This window comes from Vicia villosa, linkage group LG6, assembly GCF_029867415.1.
Source record: "Vicia villosa cultivar HV-30 ecotype Madison, WI linkage group LG6, Vvil1.0, whole genome shotgun sequence".
Taxonomy (NCBI): domain Eukaryota; kingdom Viridiplantae; phylum Streptophyta; class Magnoliopsida; order Fabales; family Fabaceae; genus Vicia; species Vicia villosa.
The window spans coordinates 154,583,658-154,605,271 of record NC_081185.1 but is presented as its reverse complement, the minus strand read 5'-3'; the positions used below and the strand labels follow the sequence as shown (position 1 = coordinate 154,605,271).

Below are 21,614 nucleotides of genomic sequence, written 5' to 3'. Positions count from 1 at the left end.
ACCTGGGAAACATAAAGCATTGATGACTGATGAGCAGCAATTAAAATCGCCTCTTAAAATTCTCATTGATGAAGTGAATTTGAAATCAGAGTTTGGGAAAAGAAAAAAATTGAATTGGCAATAAGATAAGTTTAGTGCAATGGAAGAGGGAAAAAAGTCTGCAACGGTTTGTATTTAAATATTTATATCTTTGATCTTTCCCATATCCTTCCATATAAAAAGATAATAATTTTTTTTATGTATATTAAGAATCTCTCCCTATCATTCATTTATTTAATAAAAAATTTAATGTAAATTATTAATAAAAAGGTAATTATTTTTTAAATAAAATATTTCCTATTTTAGAAAGTTTGTAAAACAGATGTGAGCATGACACTTGTCAAAATTGCCCAAAAACTCATTTTAACATGAGAATTGATGTGAGCATGACACTTGTCAAAATTGTCCAAAAACTCATTTTACTTTATTATATTATATTATATTATATATATATATATATATATATATATATATATATATATATATATATATATATATATATATATATATATATATATATATATATATATATATATATGTATGTTTCTTTTCGGATTAGAATCCAATAAAAAGAGCAAGAAGAGACAAAACTCACAAAATTGCTGGTTACAGTACGTGTATATCTTGTGATTTGAAGTGCTGTGATGTTTACCAATTTTTGCTCACTTTGGAGGGTACATGGAATGTTATGCTTTGAAAATGGATGTGTGATGATTAATGAGGTGATGGAAGATAGCAAAAGAGAGAGCTTAAACACCACTGATATAAATGTAGTAGTTTAAAGCAGAATGTTTAAGGTAAAAGGTACTTTATTTTATGTCTCACTCACTCATTCAATAATGTTCTTTTTACCAAACTATATGTGCTGGTAAATCATTTTGATTTTATTTATGTTCCATGATCCATTCCCACTATGATTACATGAGTGAATGAAAATCATTTAGTCATCAAATATTAATTCTGTCACACGTAAAAAATAGCCATATATAGAGAACCATATATAGAGTGGAATAAGTAGAAACTTGAGATACTTGTTTATTGTTTAAGCTCCTACTCATCATAGACTCCTCGGAGAAGTTCTTTCCATTGGACGTGTGTGCCTTCTCTTCATCTTCTTTGTCATAACAGAGGTTAGCCTGGACAATAAAGTTTTTCTCCAAATCTTCGACATCAGAGCCAAACCGTGACACATCACTATCATCAAGCAGTGCGGCAACTTCAGAATCAACAGCTTTTTGAACCTTTACATTAGCAGTATGGGATGCAACACTGTACAAAGTGTTTTTTTCGGGCTCTTTCTTCGCCGCCTCTTTAATTCGCACTCTCGAAGCATCATAAGCCTAAATCCACAAAAGAAAATACAAATCTTAAGTGCCAATTTGGATAAGATTATACAGCTACTCAAATCTTTGCTACATTAACTTACAGAAACATAGCTTCTAACAAAACTAAACTAGTGCAACAAACTGAAACCAAATTCAACAGAGAAAATAGAATCATCACCTTAACTTCACTAACATGCTCAAGTTTAAACTTAGGGTTACTAAAGAAATTTGAGCCACCGCCAGTTTTTTTAATTTCCCTCAAATGATACAAGTAGTTATAACCATCATCCGGAAACCCTAATTCCAGAATCTCCTTCCTCACGTCGTCCGGCAAAGGACCACTACCTTCAGCAAATCCGTCATCGCTGTCAAATTCTGCGTCAGGGTCATCGGGTGAATCGGAGAAGACGGAGTTAGAGAGACGAGGATTGTTATCGACGTGAACAAAAACATGGTCGAATTGAGCGAATGCTGGATCGATTGAGTCACAACCCATGACGGTGAACAAAGGAGGCGAACATAAGTCATGACGGTGCAGGGAAGGCGGATGGAGGTCGTAGGGAAGGCGAAGGGAAGAAGTTTCAGCCGAAGAAGAAGAGAGAAAATATTTTCTAGATTGGGCGTAACATAGATGGAATAGGGTTTTAGGGAAAAATTGGGCGGACCATTTTCCATCGGTTTTTAAATCGCCTGATGTAAAGGCCACTTTCGTAACATTTTCCATCGGGTTTTATTTGGACCGATGTGAAGGACCACTATGCGTAACATTTATCACATCGGGTATTAATTAGGCCCGATGTAAAATCCCTTATAACAAGATTTTCATTTATTTACAATTCTGCCACCGCCTTTTTTTCTTTATTTTATTTACAATACTGCCACTGTGTTAACATTTTTTATATCATTGAAAATAAACGTCTGATGTAAAATCTTTTGGCAAATATTTTTCCCATCATATATTTCTATACCTGATGTAAAATCTTTTAAGCAAAAGTCATATTTTTAGTAGTGATGTATGTATGTATGTGTATGTGTATGTGTGTGGGCGCGCGTGCGTGCGTGTGTGTGTGAAGTGTACTATATCATATATTCATATATTTTTTAACATAATTTTTATGTCTGATAACTATTACAACTTGATAAATTAAATTTTTATATATATATATATATATATATATATATATATATATATATATATATATATATATATATATATATATATATATATATATATATATATCACAATTATTATTGAAACTTTTTTTATTTTTATATATATTTCTTAATTATAATTATATAATATTTATATCAATTTTAAGCTATCCGTATTTTATTAGTAGAGATGATAGACATTATTAATTTTCTAACTATGAATGTGATTTTTTTAAAAGCAAATAAGATATATAAATAATAGACACTAAAAATCGAAGACAAAATAATAAGTAAAAATTATTTTAATAATTTTCAAATAAATAAGTTTTTGCCCTTATCTCAATTTCATTTATATTATTCTTTTTTAATCAGTCTATTTTTCGGAAACCTTAAAAAAGAATCAAGTAGGTTCTATTATTGAGCTTTGTAATATGATATGGGATTTTTTGACACGTATAATCCCCAGTGATGTAATGAGTTCTTGATGTTTCTGTCTCTATATAAAAGAATAAAAACGTGAAAACAACCGGTCTTTACTAGTACAAAATAATGTGTAACATGGTCCTTAAATGTCAATTTTGAAAACAGTTAGTCTTTTACTAGTACAAGATAATGTATAACATGGTCCTTAAATTTCACGAACAATCAATTTATTACTCACACCAACCAAACACAACACTTATTATTAGCTCTGTTGTTTATTTTATCATCATCTACAATATAAGAAAGTTAACTGCTCTGGAAAATACCGATTTGCCCTCCTGCTTCCATGTTGTTCCACGTGGAGAGCTTAATTGCTATGCTTTCCCATATACTAAATTTTGTTATCTTTCTCTCTCACATAATTCACTTCATTTTTTCTCTCTTTTTCTCTCTCTTGCTTTTGACGATATCTCTTTCTTTGAGTTCTCAGATTTTTCTCAAATCCCTAACCCTAAATCTTCTTATTTCTTCTCCTTCTACACGTTTGCTGATTATATCGTGATGTTGATTCTGAACCGTTAATGGTTGTTGTCGAGGGTTACGGTCGTGAAAATTGATGATGATGTTGGTGACGCTGAAAGTCACCGCAAATCGGTGAGATCTTTCTTTGTTTTTCGTATTTTGAGTTCTATAATCTCTCTTCTTCTCTCAATAGTTTTTGAGGGGTTTGTGTAAAAAATGAGGAAGATGATGATGAAATAGGGTTTTATGAACGTTAGTGTTGTATCAGGTTTACTGAATATGATTTGCGTTCTTTTTCTTTCTTCTTATTGTTTTTGAAAAATTTGTATAGATGAGGATCATGATGATGGAATTTTAGGGTTTTGGTTATGTATTCTGCGGCTGGGTTTTACAGATGGTGAACAGTAGCCTCCTCTTTGGGAATTGTGCGTTAAATCTTCTTATATGGACAAATTTAGGGTTTTCTGTTACTGTTAACAGGTCTGAAAAAATTATGTATTAGACTTTACTAATGTTTCATTCTGATCTTATGTGAATCGTAATCCCCTGGTGCTGAACCGTAACTATGATGTTATTGAGTATATGATGTTGATTGAGTTTGTTAGGCAGGTTCATCCAGACATATGATACTCACATAGTAGTAGGCATGGCTGTTGGAGGTCAAGATGTAATTTGTGTCAAACAAAGACATTCATCTAAGATTCCTCTAGGTGATATCAGGTTATTGTTTTGAAATTTGTTTATTTTTGTACTAATGTTTGGTTGTGTTGTTGTTGTTGTTGCAGTTGGTTCTGGTATTATTATAGCAACAATTTGGCCTATTATTATGATCCAAATAATTTCCTTTCTGCCTTGGTACTACTCACACAGACTCTCTTTTTGCATATGACCCTCAGGCTGGACCCACTTTTACCGGACAACAACCTATCGTGTATAATCCATAGGTATCCCAAATGTCATGTTATCTTTTTTTTTTGTTGAAGAGAACATATGCAAAGCTACTTTGTATGGATGTTGCAGATGCTTTGAATGTTTAGACTGATTTTTGGAATGAACGAGATTGTTAGTGAATCAAATGTGTAACTGCATTTTTTTCCTTTACTTTCTTAGTATTTCGTGTACGTATTATGCCGATTCACTTATGATTTTGTGTACGTTGATGGGGCTGATTTGATGCTTGGTTTTGATGTGTGATTGCAGGCCCTTTCTCTCGGATGATATGTTGAACCGAAACCGTAACCGCCACTGTTAGCTACTTCTGCTCATTTTTCAGCCCTCTTTTTTTTTATTTTATTTTTGGTACAGGTATTTGGTATGCTTATGGGGATTTTCTACCAGTGTGAAATTATGTCGTAGTCTTACAATGTTATTTATTTAACTTATTTGCAGGCATGGAAGCTTTATCAAGGAGGGAAGAGTATGGATTTAATAAACTAGAGCATTGGTAAATACAACGGCAACGAGGCTGCAATGTGCATTTAACTAGGTTTATTGTGTTGTCAAGTAATTAGTCCATCATTTTTCCTTGAGAAGCATGTTCAATCATACCGGTGCTACATGATGTGGATTTACAGAAGTTGCCTGTAAGATTTGCATTGGACAGGGCTAAATTAGTTGGTTCAGACGGTCCTATGCATAGTGGTACTTTCGACGACACTGTTATGGCATGCCTCCCAAACATGGCGGTGATGGCTCCTTCTGATGAAGCAGAGCTATGCCACATTGTTGTTACTGCAACACTCATTAACGATTGTCTCAGTTGTTTTTGATACCCGAGGGGAAATGGAATTGGTGTTGAACTCCTAACTGAGTACAAAGGCATTCCTCTTGAGGTAAATTTAAGATTATATCCCATACTCGTGCATACATATCTTCATGTAAAATTTCAGGCATAATATAACAGGGGTTCTATATGTTTTTAATCCATAAAATTCATAAATTTTTAAGTTTGGTTCCTACATAAATTTTGTTAATTTTTACTTCTTATTTTGCTTTTATAGGGACAAAAAAAGTCTAATTTTATAGGGACTAAACACATTTAACCTTATTACAAATGACTTGATATCTGTGTTCTGGCATTTTAACAGATTAGGAAAGGAAGGATACTAATTGAAGGGGAAAGAGTAGCCCTCTTGGGCTATGGAACAGCCGTTCAGAACTGTTTAGCAGTGGCTTCCTCAGTGGAACGTCATGGCACGTGCTTAACCGTTATTGATGCCCGTTTCTGCGAGCCATTGGATCAATCCTTGATTCGTAGTCTGGAAAAATCACACGAGGTTTTGGTTGGGACTTGGCAGCACGATGGTCTTAAAGTTAGGAGAAGTGAAATATGTCATACTAAACAAGAGGAGCAGTTGTTGGAGAAGAACCTACATGCGGCAAAGTCCACAAATGAGAAGGAGCTTGCGGAGGTGATGGTTTATAATGATGTAACAGAACCTCAAAATGGTTTATAATGATGTAACAGAACCTCAAAATGAGAAAAACAAATCTGCAGGCTGTTTAGCACGTAATAAAGATGCTGCAACTGAGGAAGTGGAAAAGAAGAGTGCACTAACAAAAAGAAAGAAGGATGAAAGTTTATGGTGTGAGATTTGTGATATTAGCACTTTTTCAAAAGCTGTGATGGAAGGACATATTAAAGGGAAAAAACACATGAAGAAAATGAAAATATTTGAACAAAATAGTCAATCCCTATCCACATGCTCTGTATCAACAAAAGCTCCTAAGCTGATCGAAGATACTCAACCATAACAAAGAAACAAACTGAATGACTAATGTGCAAGGATACTAATTGAAGCAAAGGAGCATTTGAATATGATTAGGATTATGAATTACCCTTTTGTTTTTTAGATAGATTAATATTTTTATGAAAATGTTGTGTTTCATTGCACAACAACTGCCCGGTATGACTTATAGTTTACTGATAAATGGCCATATTGCTCAAGCTGGTTTATATGTTTATTGGACGACAAATATCGTGTTGTTTATAGTTTACTGATAACTGGCTGGGTTGCTCGAGCTGGTGTGAAGGCAAAGCCCCTTGCTGTTCAGGCTATGATAATTTTGTAAACTAATTACATAAGGATAAAAGAAATAATTGGATAAAAAACACATTTTCATTTTGACATTGTGCAAAAAAAATAGAACTATAAATCTTTGAATCAATGTTTATACTACATCAAAACATAAATCATTATAAAGAGACTTATTCTTCTTCTTCTTCTTGATCCCGTCTTTTTTGCTATAAAAAAAATTGACCAAACCTTTAAAATTATTTAAATATCATTCTCTTAGCATTTTTTGTTGCAAAATCGTTAATAATTTGTTCATAATCAAGGTTTTTCAAAAAAATATTTTCAATTGAAATCAACGCAAGACTATTTAATCTATCTTGTGACATAGTAGAACTCAAATAAGATTTTAATAATTTTAATTTAGAAAAACTTCTTTATACGGATGCAACACTGATAGAAAGTCAATATTACTCTATAATTTATGCATGCATTAGAAAAATAATTAAAAGTCTTTAAAGAACTCAATATCATATAGCTTAATTTTGACTCAAGTGTTAAAACTTTTCTAATAACTATCAATTCTTCAAACGAAATTTCACCATCAAGATCAAGAGAATCGTCATATTTTAAACAAGTTTCAAGATGTTTACAACATACTTTCAAGTTCCTATCAAATAATGATCTAAGCCTTTCAATACTAAACAAGAATCCAAAAATATTTTTATATGTGTCATACTGCTCAAATCTTCTATCAAGTGAGTCAATTGTTTGATCTACAATATAGAAGAAATAATGATTTCGAAAAGACTCTTTAGTAGACTCAAGATTCACTTGTGTGGGTTGAGATGGATTTTCATCATAATGTTGTTTTCTACTAATTTGACGTTTTTGAATAAACACACATTCATTCTCTATTTCATTCTCAATGTTTTCAGCAATAGTCTTAGCATTTACAAATCCACATGTCTTTTTTTTTGCAAACTTTTTCTAATTTCATTAACAACAGTTAACAATTCAAACCAAATAATCATAGCTACTAAAAATTCAAAGTTTCTAGTTTCATGAGTTGCTAAAGATTCGACTTCACTCTTATTTTAGGGATCATTATCTTGTTCAGCTAGTTGAAGTAGTGATTCACTCTTAATTTTGGGATCAATAATATAAAATATTTTTTATATCATTGTTTTAATTTTAGTGTCTCAATTAAACTCTTTAGTTGCTAAAATTATGGATATATTAATTGATTTTATTTTAGAGAAATTAATTGATTTTATTCTACTCTATTTTATTTATGAGAAATTACATTCTTTTATTAAGTAGTGCCCCAATAATTTTGTTAACCAGTATTTTTTTTTAAAAAATATTTTTAGCAAGTATTTTTGTAATAGAAAATTCTCTTTTAATATATATAGGGGTAAGAAAAAAAAATTTGGTGCCCCTAAAATTATGGGGCCCTGGGCTCCTGCCCCGTGAGCCCGTGCTCAGGGCCACCCCTGCATTCAATTAAGAAAGAAAATAAATGAGTATAAGAGGATAAAGAGTGGAATATCAAAGGTGGCGATGGTGGAATATCCGCCTACGTCAAAGATGAAAACAAACAAAAAAGATGAAAAAACAAGGAATACGAGTTGTTTTTACAATGGGAAAATCAAATATGAAAGGTGAAAACCATTTTTATTTTTTAAAATTATGAGAATTTGAGAGATTATCGTATCAGTTATTTGAAATAGTGTGTCGTATCCATATCAGTTGTATTTTAATTTTTTTTCAGTTTGACACTTCAAAAACGTGTCTGATACATGTCGTACGTCTATCATACTATCATACGCGTGTCGGTGCCCGAGCTGTGTTTGATGCGGAGACTGGGGTTGGCAAAACGGGCGGTGACCCGTTGGGCCGACCCACACACCCGCCAAAAAATGGCGGGTTTGGTTGGGATTTTGGGTCCGCCATCCACCAAAGTCCGCCCGCCAAAACCCGCCCGCCTGCCTGAGCTCGCTCTGCCAAATCTCGCCGCCTGCTAAAGCCCGTCTCACTTATTTGTTAAGTTCATCTCGTCTTAAGTTCGCCCATTTTTAGTTAATTCTAGTAATTCAAATGCTTGATGGTTTTATTTTTATACATTTATTTATAAAGATATGCAATATTTTTTCACGTAAAATTTGTTTAAAAGATGCTTTATAAAAATTTGTTCTAAAAAATAAATGAAAATTTTAATAGAAAGATAAAAAATAGGGGTGTTCGCGGTGCGGTTTGGGCAGTTTTGACGCTAAAAATCATCCGAACCGCGAGAGAAAACAACATGTGGTTTGGTTTGATTCGATTGACTTTCAAAAATAAAACCGAACCAAACACTACAACAAAAAGGTCATCTACCACGGCCAGAAAGCTGCGGCAATATGCAAAATAACTGTGGTTATACGCTTTGGCCACGGTTTCGCCACGGAAACATGACTGTGAGATATGCGGGCGTGGCCTAAAGTATAAGCCACAGTTTTCTTGTTTGGGCCACGTTTTATATACATACGTGACTTGTATAGGCCACAGTTTAGGTATCTATATTAAGGCCGCGATTTATCTTACGCCTCAATTCTAAATAGTGGCCAGATCGTAAGACCACAATTTTTATTTAATGTATAGCATACGGTTTAGTTGCCTAGGTCTTACCACGGTTCAATTATGGCCACTAATTAAAACCGCAGATAAGTTTTGCACAAAGTTTTACTCCATTTAATTAGGCCACAGTTTCTTTTTGTGTCGCATAGTTGTGACAATGATGTTCTTCATGCCATGGAAATAAAACAAAATCATGTCAAAATATAATTATACAATAAAACATTAACCATGTCAAAATTAAAATCTGATTATACAATAAAACATTAAGCCACAACGTCAAAATATTCATACATAAATTTTGATATTATCATTCTTAAACAGAACCAAGTTTCTCTCTCTCTCTCTCTCTCTCTCTCTCTGAGAGAGAGAGAGTCATCCCAAATTCAAAACAAAAGTTCTATGAGATAGATAATATAAAACACAACTTCTATTAATTAAACTCATGCATCATAATATTCTTCTTCTTGATCATCTCCTCTTTCTTGTTCTTCTTCCATATCTTCCATATCTTGATGACAAGCTTCTTCGTCCCCATTCTGCAATGGGAATTGTGTAACTAAAATGAAACAAAAGAATGTTTAGTTAAATCAATTAGGCACTATGTTATGATCATAAATTCAACAGAGGAAAAGTTTCCACATTTGGTTCTTTAAAATTCCCTAAGGCCAAAACTTAAATTTCATTCTCTAACTAAACTCTTCAACTCCAAGTTATCTAAAGATACCAAGTAAGACTTGAAGCCATATAATACCATAAAGTGCAACCCCTAATCTTTGATGATTATTGTTGAACAGGTTATTGAAATTTTTTATAGACATGATTGCTCATGCTGTGGCAGCAAGTACAACAACCATCTGTTGAAATTTTTTATAGACTTGATTATTCTTGTTTTCAAAGTATCCATTATAGTCCTTGCCAAAAAGGTGGAAATCACCATTGCATTGTATGATCTTATTAGTAGCTAAAAATCTTTATGATAAATTAGAGTAGACAAGTCGTAGTTTATCACTACCAACAAAGAAAAGTCATTAGACAAAATTAAACTTAAAACAGGTAAGTTAGTTAATGAAGTTAACTTTATTGAGTAAGAAATGCTAACAAAACACAATATGGAGATCTTCACTATTACTATGAGAGCTCTCATATCCCTAAGGAGCTTATATTTAGCATCTTTCTTCTCAATATAACTTCATAAAACTATTAAATATTTGGTTAGTGGTTTTTAGAAACATCCACCTCAACCTTTTTTCTTGAAGTACAAAAAGACAAGAAACTGGAGGATCCTTCTAGTCTTAGCCTAGCTTATATCTACCAAAACACTTTCCCTCTAACATAGAAAGGATGAAGCACATATTTTTGCAAGAAACCATGTCAAAAGTAGAAAATCTTCAATGATGAATTTTACAATCAAAAGAATATTAGAAAATAACAGTCAAGAATAAGAGAGAACACTCAGGAAAAGCAAATGAATTTGCACATGCACTCACAAAACAAATAGACGAAAAATGAGGAGATGATGTAATGCATTGATGATAAAATGGAGTAGTAGAATTATAAAGATCCAACTAATTTCATGATCAGCACTTCGAATATCCCATGATATTCTTATTCTATTAACATCTTTATCATTGGAAAATGAAAGATGTATATCCGTAGACAAATTAAGCTGCTTAAATACCTTAAGGGGAAAACACGGGGAAGAGCCAAAAATGTATTGGAATAAGTAAACAAAATACCAAAAAAAGAGCAGTTAAGAATTCAGTTAACTTTCAGTGATCAAAATAGCTAAGTTATGCCAATGTTGATGTTTACTGCAGAAGTCACACAAACAAATAAAATCCATATTCATGAGTAAAACTTCAACAAACCAATACATACCAACAAGCAAAATGATTCACTTTCAACATACATCAGTTTCAGTTTCAGTTTAAACATACCAATACCAATTTAAACATAACAATTAGCAACATCTTCTAGCTCAAAACTTTAAACATACACCAATGTTAGTTAAAACATTCCAATACCAGCCATAAAGACAAACACACCGACATTTTCTACTAAGACATTTTTAGACTTAGCACACAACATCAGGATAACTATGTCTAAGTATAGCACAATTACAATTTTAGTTAATACACTTACAGTTACCTTCAATTCCACTTTGACCTTGATCCATTCCACTTTGACCTTGTTAAGAATATGTAACATACATTAGAGTTAGAGAACTGGGAGAGATATAGAAACAACAACAACAAATGAAAAATGAAAACCCTAATCACCTGTAGAGTGAGATAACTGGTTCATGTTGGTGTACAATGAATAAAGATGATGACAAAGAGAATAACGGCGCAAAAGTTTAATGAGAGAGAATAAAGTTGTTGATAATAAATGATAGCTACTACAAGGCTATTTATATAAAAGAAAAAATTGCCACCTAAGCCCTAACAGACTAAACTTAGTGAACAAGTTTAGGGTACAAACAGAACAGTACTACAAAATACTAAAGTACCCTTACTACTAAACAGCTAAGCTAATGGGACCCAGAAGGTAATATCTTCTGGTCAAGACTATCTTCTGAGTAACCATCAGAAGATCAGCCCACATCAGAACTTCTGATGTTCAACTTCTGAATATTGAATTACTCTTCAATAGTTCAAAGTCCTTTACTCACCTGTAAACAACAACAATCATCACAAACCCTAAATTAAAAATACAAAAATCTGGGAGTGAGTGAGTGAGAGAAGTGAGAAGAAACAAATTAATACAAAAATTTTATCTTCTTTGACTCCATCTCTGCTCATTTGCAAAAACATCAAGAAGTACATTGCAAACAAACACATTTTTTATCATCCCATGTCTCACTGCAAATCCATGAATTGCTTTATCCGATTTCAAATCTTCCAATTCCGAGCTCGCAAGAAAATGCTAGATATAGTTAACATAGCAAGAGGACAATAAGGTCCAAGTAACCACATATAGGGAGGTTAAAGCTGAAATCAGAGTTGAACAAGTTGTGGGATCTGGTTGAAGAATATTATCGAACTGTTGGTGGGCACACTTGAAATCTCGGACATTTAAAGCTGCCCTGAGGAGTCTGAGGCCAAGGTGAGAAGGGATGTTGGTGGGGACAGGGAGAAATGCAATAACATAAAGTAGACATTTTGTATGTTGATTTTGTCTTTGGGGGATTGTTAGGTTGAATGGTTAAATGTGTACCCAAACCGAATTGAACTACTATCTCTTTTATTAAGTGCATCTGTTAAAATTTTTATAAGTCCCACATCGATTAGTTTCTAAAATTTGTAAGTGTTTATGTGGTTAAACATATAAGAAACATTGCTTAAATGTAATAGAGTGACAATGGATCCAAATAGTTCTTTTCAATAATTTTCATATTTAAATTAATAAAATATAACATTATTATGATGAAATTAAAAATGATTAAAAAAAACTGATGTGGTGTTCCAGTAGCAGAGCCACGGCATTAATAAGGGGGCTATATCAGTAAAATTGGAAGGAGACTATAAAAATTACAAGTGGAGTAAAGTTTAAAGACCAAAAAATTAACTTTTAAAATGGATGGACTAAAACTTACAAATAGAAGGACCATATATATATGTGAAAAAAATTGGAAGGAGACTATAAAAATTACAAATAGAAGGACCATATATATATATATATATATGTGAAAAAAATTGGAAGGAGACTATAAAAATTACAAATAGAAGGACCATATATATATATGTGAAAAAAATAACATGACGTGTTAATGAGTTATGTTTGCGGGTTCTCAGTTTTAAAATTTCAAACACATTACTCAAATCAAATACCAATGAGTTGATCCATGTCCCCGAACACCCCTGACTTTTAAGTTTTATGGCTTCCTTCTTTTAATTTTAAATGAAATGTTTTATGGGAATTTATTTTCTCATCTCTATATATTTTTCAAAATCTCTTGTGAAAAGTCGAAAATATTTTTTGTTTTTGGAGATGCATCTTTGGATGTACTATTTTTTTCACAAAATAATTGCAAAATGAGTGAGCAAAAGTTTTATGAAGTGTATTCGGATATGCATTTTCAAAAACACTTCATAGTATATGAAGTACGCACGTTTAAATAATTAAAAATGTATTTAGAGGTGTTTTTGAAAATGTATCTGGAGATTAATTTTTGACAAACATGAAGTGATTGCTTGATTCGCGAAAAATAAAGATATTTAAATAAAATGCATATAAAAATACATCTCTGAAAAATAAGTAAAATCGATTTCGATAGTGAGTCACATGCTTAGGAAAAGAAATTCCCTATCTTTATAATACTAAAAAAAAGTATATAGACGTACGAGACGTACGTTTAATTTCCATTACATGCTTTTCCCATAAAAGAAACGCGAGCTTGATTGAAAACTATCAATACAGCTTGCTTGCGAAACTCCCATTATATTTGTCACAAAATAATAATCTCATTACCCGTAGAAGATAAGGTGCATTTGTATCGCATGGTTCTTAAATTTTCAATTTACTAAAATAACAAAAAAAAATTATTTTACAACACAACTAATTCTGTTATTAATCATTTTCATTAATATATATATATAGCACAATGAATGTATAACTCACACAAACCAATACCATAACATGTCTTCATTACCATTATTATTCACAGTGAGGAGGTTCCAACCAGAGTTGGTGCTTCCGGCTGCTCCCACTCCCCGTGAAGTTAAACTACTGTCAGACATAGATGATCAACAAAGCTTACGTTTTAATATTCCGATGATATTTATCTATCGCCACGAACCATCAATGGCAAAAAAAGATCCGGTAGAAGTTCTTAGAAATGCACTCTCACAAACACTTCTGCATTACTATCCATTTGCGGGAAGGATTAAAGAGGGTGTTGGACGCAAGTTGATGGTTGATTGTACTGGTGGAGGTGTCAAGTTCATTGAAGCTGAAGCTAATATAAGACTTGATCAACTTGGTGACTCTCTCTATCCACCATTCCCTTGCTTCCAAGAACTTCTCTACGATGTTACTGGCTCCGAACTAACTATGGATCATCCCATTCGACTCATACAGGTTCAATTATATTAGTTAATTATCTCATCCTTTAAATGAAATATAACAAAAAAGTATATAGTCCAAAAGACCAAAAGTATATAGGTTTCTTTATTAAACTATATATGAATATTTTGACATTCAAATAAAATTAAAAAGAAATCATGTTAGTATTTTTCTTTAGGAAAATATATGAACTATAATTATGCAACCATTTGAACTTGCAACATGTTAATAGTACACATATATAATTAATTAAATATATTTTAAAATGATATTTAATTAAAATAAAAAAATATATTTAATTAAAATAATTGCAGGTGACGTGTCTCAATTGCGGTAGTTTCGTACTGGCAATGAATTGCAACCATACAATTGGAGATGCAACTGGTCTGAAACAATTCATGAATGCATGGGCAGAAATGGCTCAAGGAGCACAACAACTTTCGATTCAACCTGTGTGGCATAGAGAACTTCTAATGGCAAGAGATCCACCACGCATTACTTGCAGCCATCGTGAATACAAACAAATACTTCCAACAAACAATACCATCAAAGAAGAAGATACTACTACTACTATAGTACATCAATCTTTCTTCTTTACACTTTCAGACATAGCTAGAATTCGTCTCTTGGTTCCATTTCATCTTAGTAAATGTACCACATTCGATCTTATAAGTGCATGTTTTTGGTACTGCCGCACAAAAGCATTGCAGTTAGAGCCGAAAGAAGAAGTAAGAATAATGATTGTTGTCAATGCACGTTCGAGGTTTAGTGCTAAACATTCTTCATTTGTCGGGTATTATGGTAATTGTATTGCATTTCCTGCAGCCTTCACCACGGTAAGGAAGCTATGTGAAAACTCACTAGGCTACGCATTAGAGTTGATAAGAAAAATAAAAGATGAAGTTACAGAGGAATACATACAGTCTGTAGCAGATTTTATGGTTATTAAAGAAAGGGGCCTATTAACAACTGTAAATTCTTGTATTATTTCAGATTTTACTCGAGCTAAATTTAGAGAAGTAAATTTTGGATGGGGTGAAGGGGTGTATGGTGGAGTTGCTAAAGGGGGGGCTTGGACCTTTTCCAGGGGCAACTTACATTGTTCCACATAAAAATGCAAAAGGAGAAGAATGTTTGATGTTACCAATTTGTTTGTCCTCTGAAGTAATGAAGAGGTTTGCTAAAGAGTTAGATGAGATACTTGGTAGCCAAAGTTACCCTACCCCGAGTGTTTCTAGTCTTGTCAAGTCTACCTTATAGTTGGTGTTTTGCTTAAAAGACGGTTCTTATTTTAATGGGGTTTTCTTAAGGGTGTTTTATTGTTTTGAATTTTTCTCTTTGTATTCGAGTATTTCCTTTTGGTGCTTTTTTTATGTTATTTATTGTTGTTTTGGTTGTATCAACTTGATAATTTTATTTTTTTTTAATTACAAAATAATATATCAATATCAAAAGTGAAAACCACTAAAATATAAATAATCCCAAAGTACGGGAAGTGCCTAGAGGATTACAAAGTATAAAAATAAAAAAACAACAAAATGAAAACTTCATAACTAACCGAATAATAAATCAAAACAAAGGATGGCAACTAAATCACTCAAGCAGCTAAAGATCGACCCCTTAGAATTTAAGTTAATGAAGAGGTGAATAGAAACACCAACTCCAGCACAAACCATCAACTAATCGTGACTGAACTCCTATTTTACAGTTGTTGATTTGAAATTATTCGTGAAAAAATAACAAACATGATATGTTGGAAGAAAATTAGTTTATACCATATTCCTTAGGTTTTGATGATAACAAAGTATTTAATGAATAATTAGGTATACTAACATATGTTCAAGTGGCATAATGCTTGGGACCACCACATATGTCTATGTGGCACTTTATCCTCTTTGGCTCCTTTGGAAAGTGCATTGATCCAAGGATTTATAAATGCTTTTAAAGTTTACTCCACTTTCTATGTGGGACTATTTATGAAGCATTTATTGCCAATTAACTCTATTTCATATTTGTCATTTTGGAACACATCTTAATGAAATTAATGCTTATAATTTCCAACAATCCCCCACTTGTTCTAATAATGACAAAGTTAATAATTCCAGAAATGAGATATAAATAGTGTTAGTACAGTTAGGTATCTTTCGATTTAAAACTTAACCTTAGTTTAATCGGAATATTAGGTAGCAAAGCTTTTAAACCATGAATCCATATGATTAGACCGGTGTTGCCTTACACACACTCTTTAAAGTTTCTTCCTCTGCATAACTCGCTTAGAACTTATTTATGGCCATGTGATATCCTGTTTCATGAATTTTTCAAGAGAGAAACTCCAACTCTCACTTTGAGACGGCACCATCTCGAAATTCACATAGGTGAAGTTCATATAGTGTCCTTTTCCATTAGACACGTACCCTCGGTATTGAACTTCATTAAGAGTTTTTTTTAAAATAAAACTCAACCCTCATTTCTAAGGTCAACATTATCACGAAATTTTTGACAATTATCCAAATCAACGACTTGTTGTTACCCATTGAAAATCTTGAGGTTAATGTTCTGTTAACTTAAGATTGGATTGCTGCCATTGTCGGAACTCTTATTCAAGGAGTTTCAACCCCATGCCTCTTGAGGTTGTTTTTACTAAGTCTCTGGCCAATGGCTTAGTAAACGGATCAGCCAAATTATAGCTTGTTCGTATATACGTGAGTGAAATGATTCCATCCTTAATCAATTTTCTCACGAACGAATTTCTAAGCCCTATATGCCTAGACTTTCCATTATACACTTCTCTGAATGCTCTTGCTAGAGTGGCCTGGCTATCGCAGTGTATCATAACCTTTGAAACATTATCCTTAGCCAATGGAACTTCCAAAAGGAGATCCCTCAACCATTCTTCTTCTTGACCAGCGGAAGCGAGAGCCACAAACTCTGATTCCATGGTCGAAAGACTAATGCATTTTTGTTTCTTGCTCCTCCAAGAAATTGCTCCTCCAGCTAGTGTAAATATCCAACCAGTTGTAGATTTATGATCTCCAACATTTGATATCCAACCCGCATCGGTATATCTTTCTAATATGGCAGGAAACCTACCATAATGAAGGCCAAGATCTTTGGTTTTCAGTAAATAGCCAAAAATCCTCGTGATTGCCTTCCAATGTTCATTACTCGGGTTGCTAGTAAATCTACTCATTTTACTGACTGGAAATGATATGTCAGGTCTGGTACATTGCATTAAGTACATAAGACATCCGATTGCACTTGCATATTCTAATTGAGCCACTACTCTTCCATCATTCTTTTCAAGTTTGACTACGTGATCAAATGGAGTGGTCACTTCCTTGAATTTCAGGTGTTTAAACTTATCAAGCATTTTCTAAATATAATGTGTTTGATTAAGTTCATAACCCCCGCTATTTCGCTTGACTTTATTCCTAAAATTGTGTCAACAAGTCCAAGATCTTTCATCTTGAAAGTGGAAGTTAGAAATTTCTTTATTTCTAAAATTCCATTCATTTTGTTGCTAATTATTAGCATGTTATCAACATAGAGACACAAGAATATTACAGTATTGTTGTGCACTTTTGTATATAAGCACTTGTCACAAGATTTAGGAATAAATCCATTTGACAATATTGTAGAATCAAATTTTTGATGCCATTGTTTTGGTGCTTGTTTTAAGACATATAAAGATTTGACAAGTTTGCACACCTTTAGTTCATTTCCAGGAAGCACGTAGCCTTCTGGTTGTTCCATATAGATTTCCTCATCAAGATCTCCGTTTAGGAACGCTATTTAAACATCCATTTGATGAACTATAAGATCATTCAAAGAGGCTAAAGCAAACAACAATCGAATTGTGGTTGTCCTTGCTACTGGTGCATAAGTTTCAAAATAATCTATACCTTTTGTCATACCCCAAAATTTGCCCATCATATTTTCATATTTAAACTCGGCTGAATGACAGAAGCACAAGACTTGATTGAATGCACACTCTCCTAATCAACTACCCTCCAACTAGGGTTTTGATCTTTTCAAAGAAAAATCAAGTTCTAAGACCTCAAATGGAACCCTTGGTCTCTCATATGCCTTAAAGGATCCTCATGCCAAGTTGCAAGCTCTGATTCATAAGATTGCTCAGTCAAAAGTTCAAATGGTCAACAGTCGACTAGTTTGACCTAAAAGTCAACTATGGTCAAAGTATAGTCAAAACTCCTGATTTTTGGTCAACATCCTCATTTGGAAGTGTCATTCATCATTTGTCAAGGATTGATCATGAATCATCAAGGAACGTTCAGAGATCAACAAAACTCAAAGTTCTAAATTAGGGTTTTAGAGGAGAAAGTGAACTGAACTTTGACCAGCCATAACTTTCACATGGAACATCAGAAATTTCCCAACCAAAGCCTATATTTAAGGAAATTGAATTATCTACAATTTTGTCTCTGATAAGCCAAGGCCAGAAATGCACCATTTGAGAGATATGAGCCAATACATTACAGGTCCTTCTGGAAGCTCGCAAAAAGCAGTTTTTTGTCAGGAGCCATATCATCAAGATAAAATCTCCAAATGAAAATTATGTTCCAAAGTGGCTTGTAGAAGACATCTTGGGCTTTCCAAAAAGTTCTAGAACACCTTCATAGGATACAAATTGAGTGAGTTATGACTGTCAGAAGTTGGAGAAATTTGAAGAAAATCATGGATTCCTAAATGACCAAATTCAAAGTTTTAAGTAATGGGCTTCCAAGTTTGGACTTCCCACATGGTAATGAGCTCATTAAAGGCCCAAAGCCTATTTGATAATTATTTTGTGGTTTTTATTGCATTTATTTTGGATTTATTTATTTAAATTCAATATGAATCAAATAAAATCAAAGAATAAATCAAATTAAAATTACACAAAAATATTCCATTCATGCAATCATCCAACATGGGCCATTACACGTTTGGAAAAGTTGGAAAATAGATTCAATCCCAAAAAAAAAGATTTTATGCAAAAATCAAAGAAAATTTTCAATCAAATCTCATGCTTTTTCTCTAAGTATTCTCAACCCTAATTTGATCTACTATATATACTCATATCATTCTGATCAAAAGACACGAAACCCTTGCCTCATAACTTCCTCCAAGAAACAACCAAAGCTCTCAAAAATTTCTCCAAACTAGGGCAAGGGAGATTTCTCATTGCAGACGTTCTCAATCAATAACATAGATATACTCATCCTCCTGAGCATTCCAGCAATCGGGACAAGTCCTTAGGCGAACAAAACCGTGCCTAAAAACGCCTCCACGAAGCTACACACATTAGTAAGAACTTTTGAATTTCAAACCTGTTATATATGGTGTTTTAATGGAGTCTATGCATAAGCACTTGTTCACATATATGTTTTAGGTTGTTTATAGCCCTTGGTTGTAAGCTCTAACGTGAGAATGACAAGGTGCCATGGCTAGGGCACGTTTCTTGTTTCTGTTTGTATTATGTGTTTTAGGTCGTTTCAGCCCAAACGGGCACCACCAATGGACTCAGGAGGTCCGATTCAGGGGGGGAGGAGTGCCCTTGGATTTTTATTTGTGAGATTTTTCAGGTTCCAAAATTGCAGGATGAAGCCATGGAGAATCGTGGCAAAACTCGCAACAGAATTTGCAGGTAAATCCATAATAAAATCCACAGGTAATTTGAAAGAGATGATGAACAGTAATGGTGGAACAATTGACCGATACGCATGGCGATTCTGGGAAGCATGATTGGCTAGTCAACTTTCTCAAACCTCTCTCCACGCGTGCCATACCTTGATTGGATGGTCAACCAACTCGCTTCTCTCTCTCCTCACACGACTGGCTGATTCAAAGGAACATGGGGTCCACTTTCCATTGAAGTTTGAATTTTCAGATTTTTCATTGTTTTCTAATATTATTAATTACGGATGATTTAATGTCAACAAACAAAATTGGTACAGTTGGCAAGGCGTGTGGCATGGAAATCCTGGGGTCACGAGTTCAACCCCTGAGCAAGACATGTATTTTTATTCTTTTTCAATTTTGTTGTTCCTTGCAGATCTGGCGTGCAACGCAAATGGGTCCCCACCGTACATCCTCAAATCTCATCCACTGGATCCAGCGACCAACAAATCAAACGCCAAGGAGATGCTTCTTCACCATGGACCTTCAAGATCCAGCAACACCGGATTACAAACCCCAGGTTTTTATAAATTGTTTTATATTTATTTATATGATTAGTTTTACCCCTTTCCTTTTTCTTGCAAACCTTTTAATTAAAATCAATTTTTTTAAAAAAGATAAACTAATTTAGTTTTTAGGATAATATTAATTAAACTAATTTAATTTTAATTTAGGGTGTTATAATAATTCTAATTTAATTTTTAATTTAGATCAATTAACTTAATTTTAGGTTTAACTAATAATTAATTTTTAGACTTAGGCTAATTTAATTTAATTAGGTAATTTAGGCTAATTAGATTTATTTAGTTAATTCACTGTTTTATTAGGTTTAGTAATTACCAGCAAATTTCAAAAACCATAGATAACCCTAGGTAGCCTCAGGTAGGTATTGCCCATTAACAAAATTTTCAAACCACACAAACCTTTTTAGGTCACAGTAAGTTTTCTTAAATAAACCTTGTACATTTATGATTAGGGTTTTTACCGTAATAATTAATTTAATATCATTGGGTTTTTAAAGGTTTAGGTTTGTTAACCCTGATTTTTCTAACTTAATTTATTTACGAATTTCTCCTCTCATCCCACACTCTATGATTGTCGCGTGCCTTTATTTTAATTTTTCCTTTGTTTAATTATGACGTTTATTTAATTATTTATTTAATTTCCGTCATTTAAATTTCGCCTTTATTTAATTATGACATTTATTTATTTTATTTAATTTCTGTTATTTAAATATTATAAGGTGTATAGGTTGCCTATTCAATTTTGATGTAATAGTAATTAGGGCCTTTTAAATTCCGCTTTTTATTTTTCTGCATTAACATGTGTTTATTGTAATAGCGTAGATTTTTTTAAACTATTTATCATAACTGTTGTGGTTAGTAAATTAGGGAGTGCAAACCATGAACTGGATCTAGAATGAATAACTTTACAAGATAAATGTAATCGAAGTTAACCACGTGATTGTGCACCCACACACCTTTAGGGTAACCCCTCTTATTGTTGCCTGTTGCCTCTAATTATACTAAATATAGTCAAGTCCCTCGGATGTAGGGATACCTTAGCTTGCTGCCTTCGATTCAAAATCACCATGTCCCTCCGATAAAAGATCATAGCCCCTTCGAGTTGCCTATGATAAATATGATCTCGTCCCTCGATAAAATGGTGATAGTCCCTTCGAATGCTAAGGTATCCTTACTGTTGCCTAAATGACTATTATATCCTTCCCTTAGACTACCTGCCCTCTTTATGGTAGGGACAGTCTTATGGCGAACGATTA

General features: G+C 33.1%; 1 protein-coding gene and 1 pseudogene across 1 annotated transcript; one reads left to right on the top strand and one right to left on the bottom strand.

Moving 5' to 3' along the window:
* Positions 1-580: 580 nt before the first annotated feature.
* On the bottom strand, positions 581-2,047 carry LOC131612859 (uncharacterized). The gene is made up of 2 exons (XM_058884610.1): positions 1,543-2,047; positions 581-1,379 (listed from the first exon to the last, which is right to left on the bottom strand). Exons 1-2 carry the CDS (start codon positions 1,858-1,860, stop codon positions 987-989), a joined length of 711 nt encoding a protein of 236 aa, XP_058740593.1. The 5' UTR covers positions 1,861-2,047; the 3' UTR covers positions 581-986.
* Positions 2,048-13,732: 11,685 nt separating this feature from the next.
* On the top strand, positions 13,733-15,513 carry LOC131612858 (benzyl alcohol O-benzoyltransferase-like; annotated as a pseudogene).
* The last annotated feature ends 6,101 nt before the right edge of the window (positions 15,514-21,614 follow it).

Coding starts and splice junctions, on each gene's coding strand:
- LOC131612859 (XM_058884610.1), bottom strand. CDS start 1,860: ATGGGTTGTGACTCAATCGATCCAGCATTCGCTCAATTCGACCATGTT. Junction 1,380..1,542: donor AGCATGTTAGTGAAGTTAAG/GTGATGATTCTA, acceptor TTGTGGATTTAG/GCTTATGATGCTTCGAGAGT.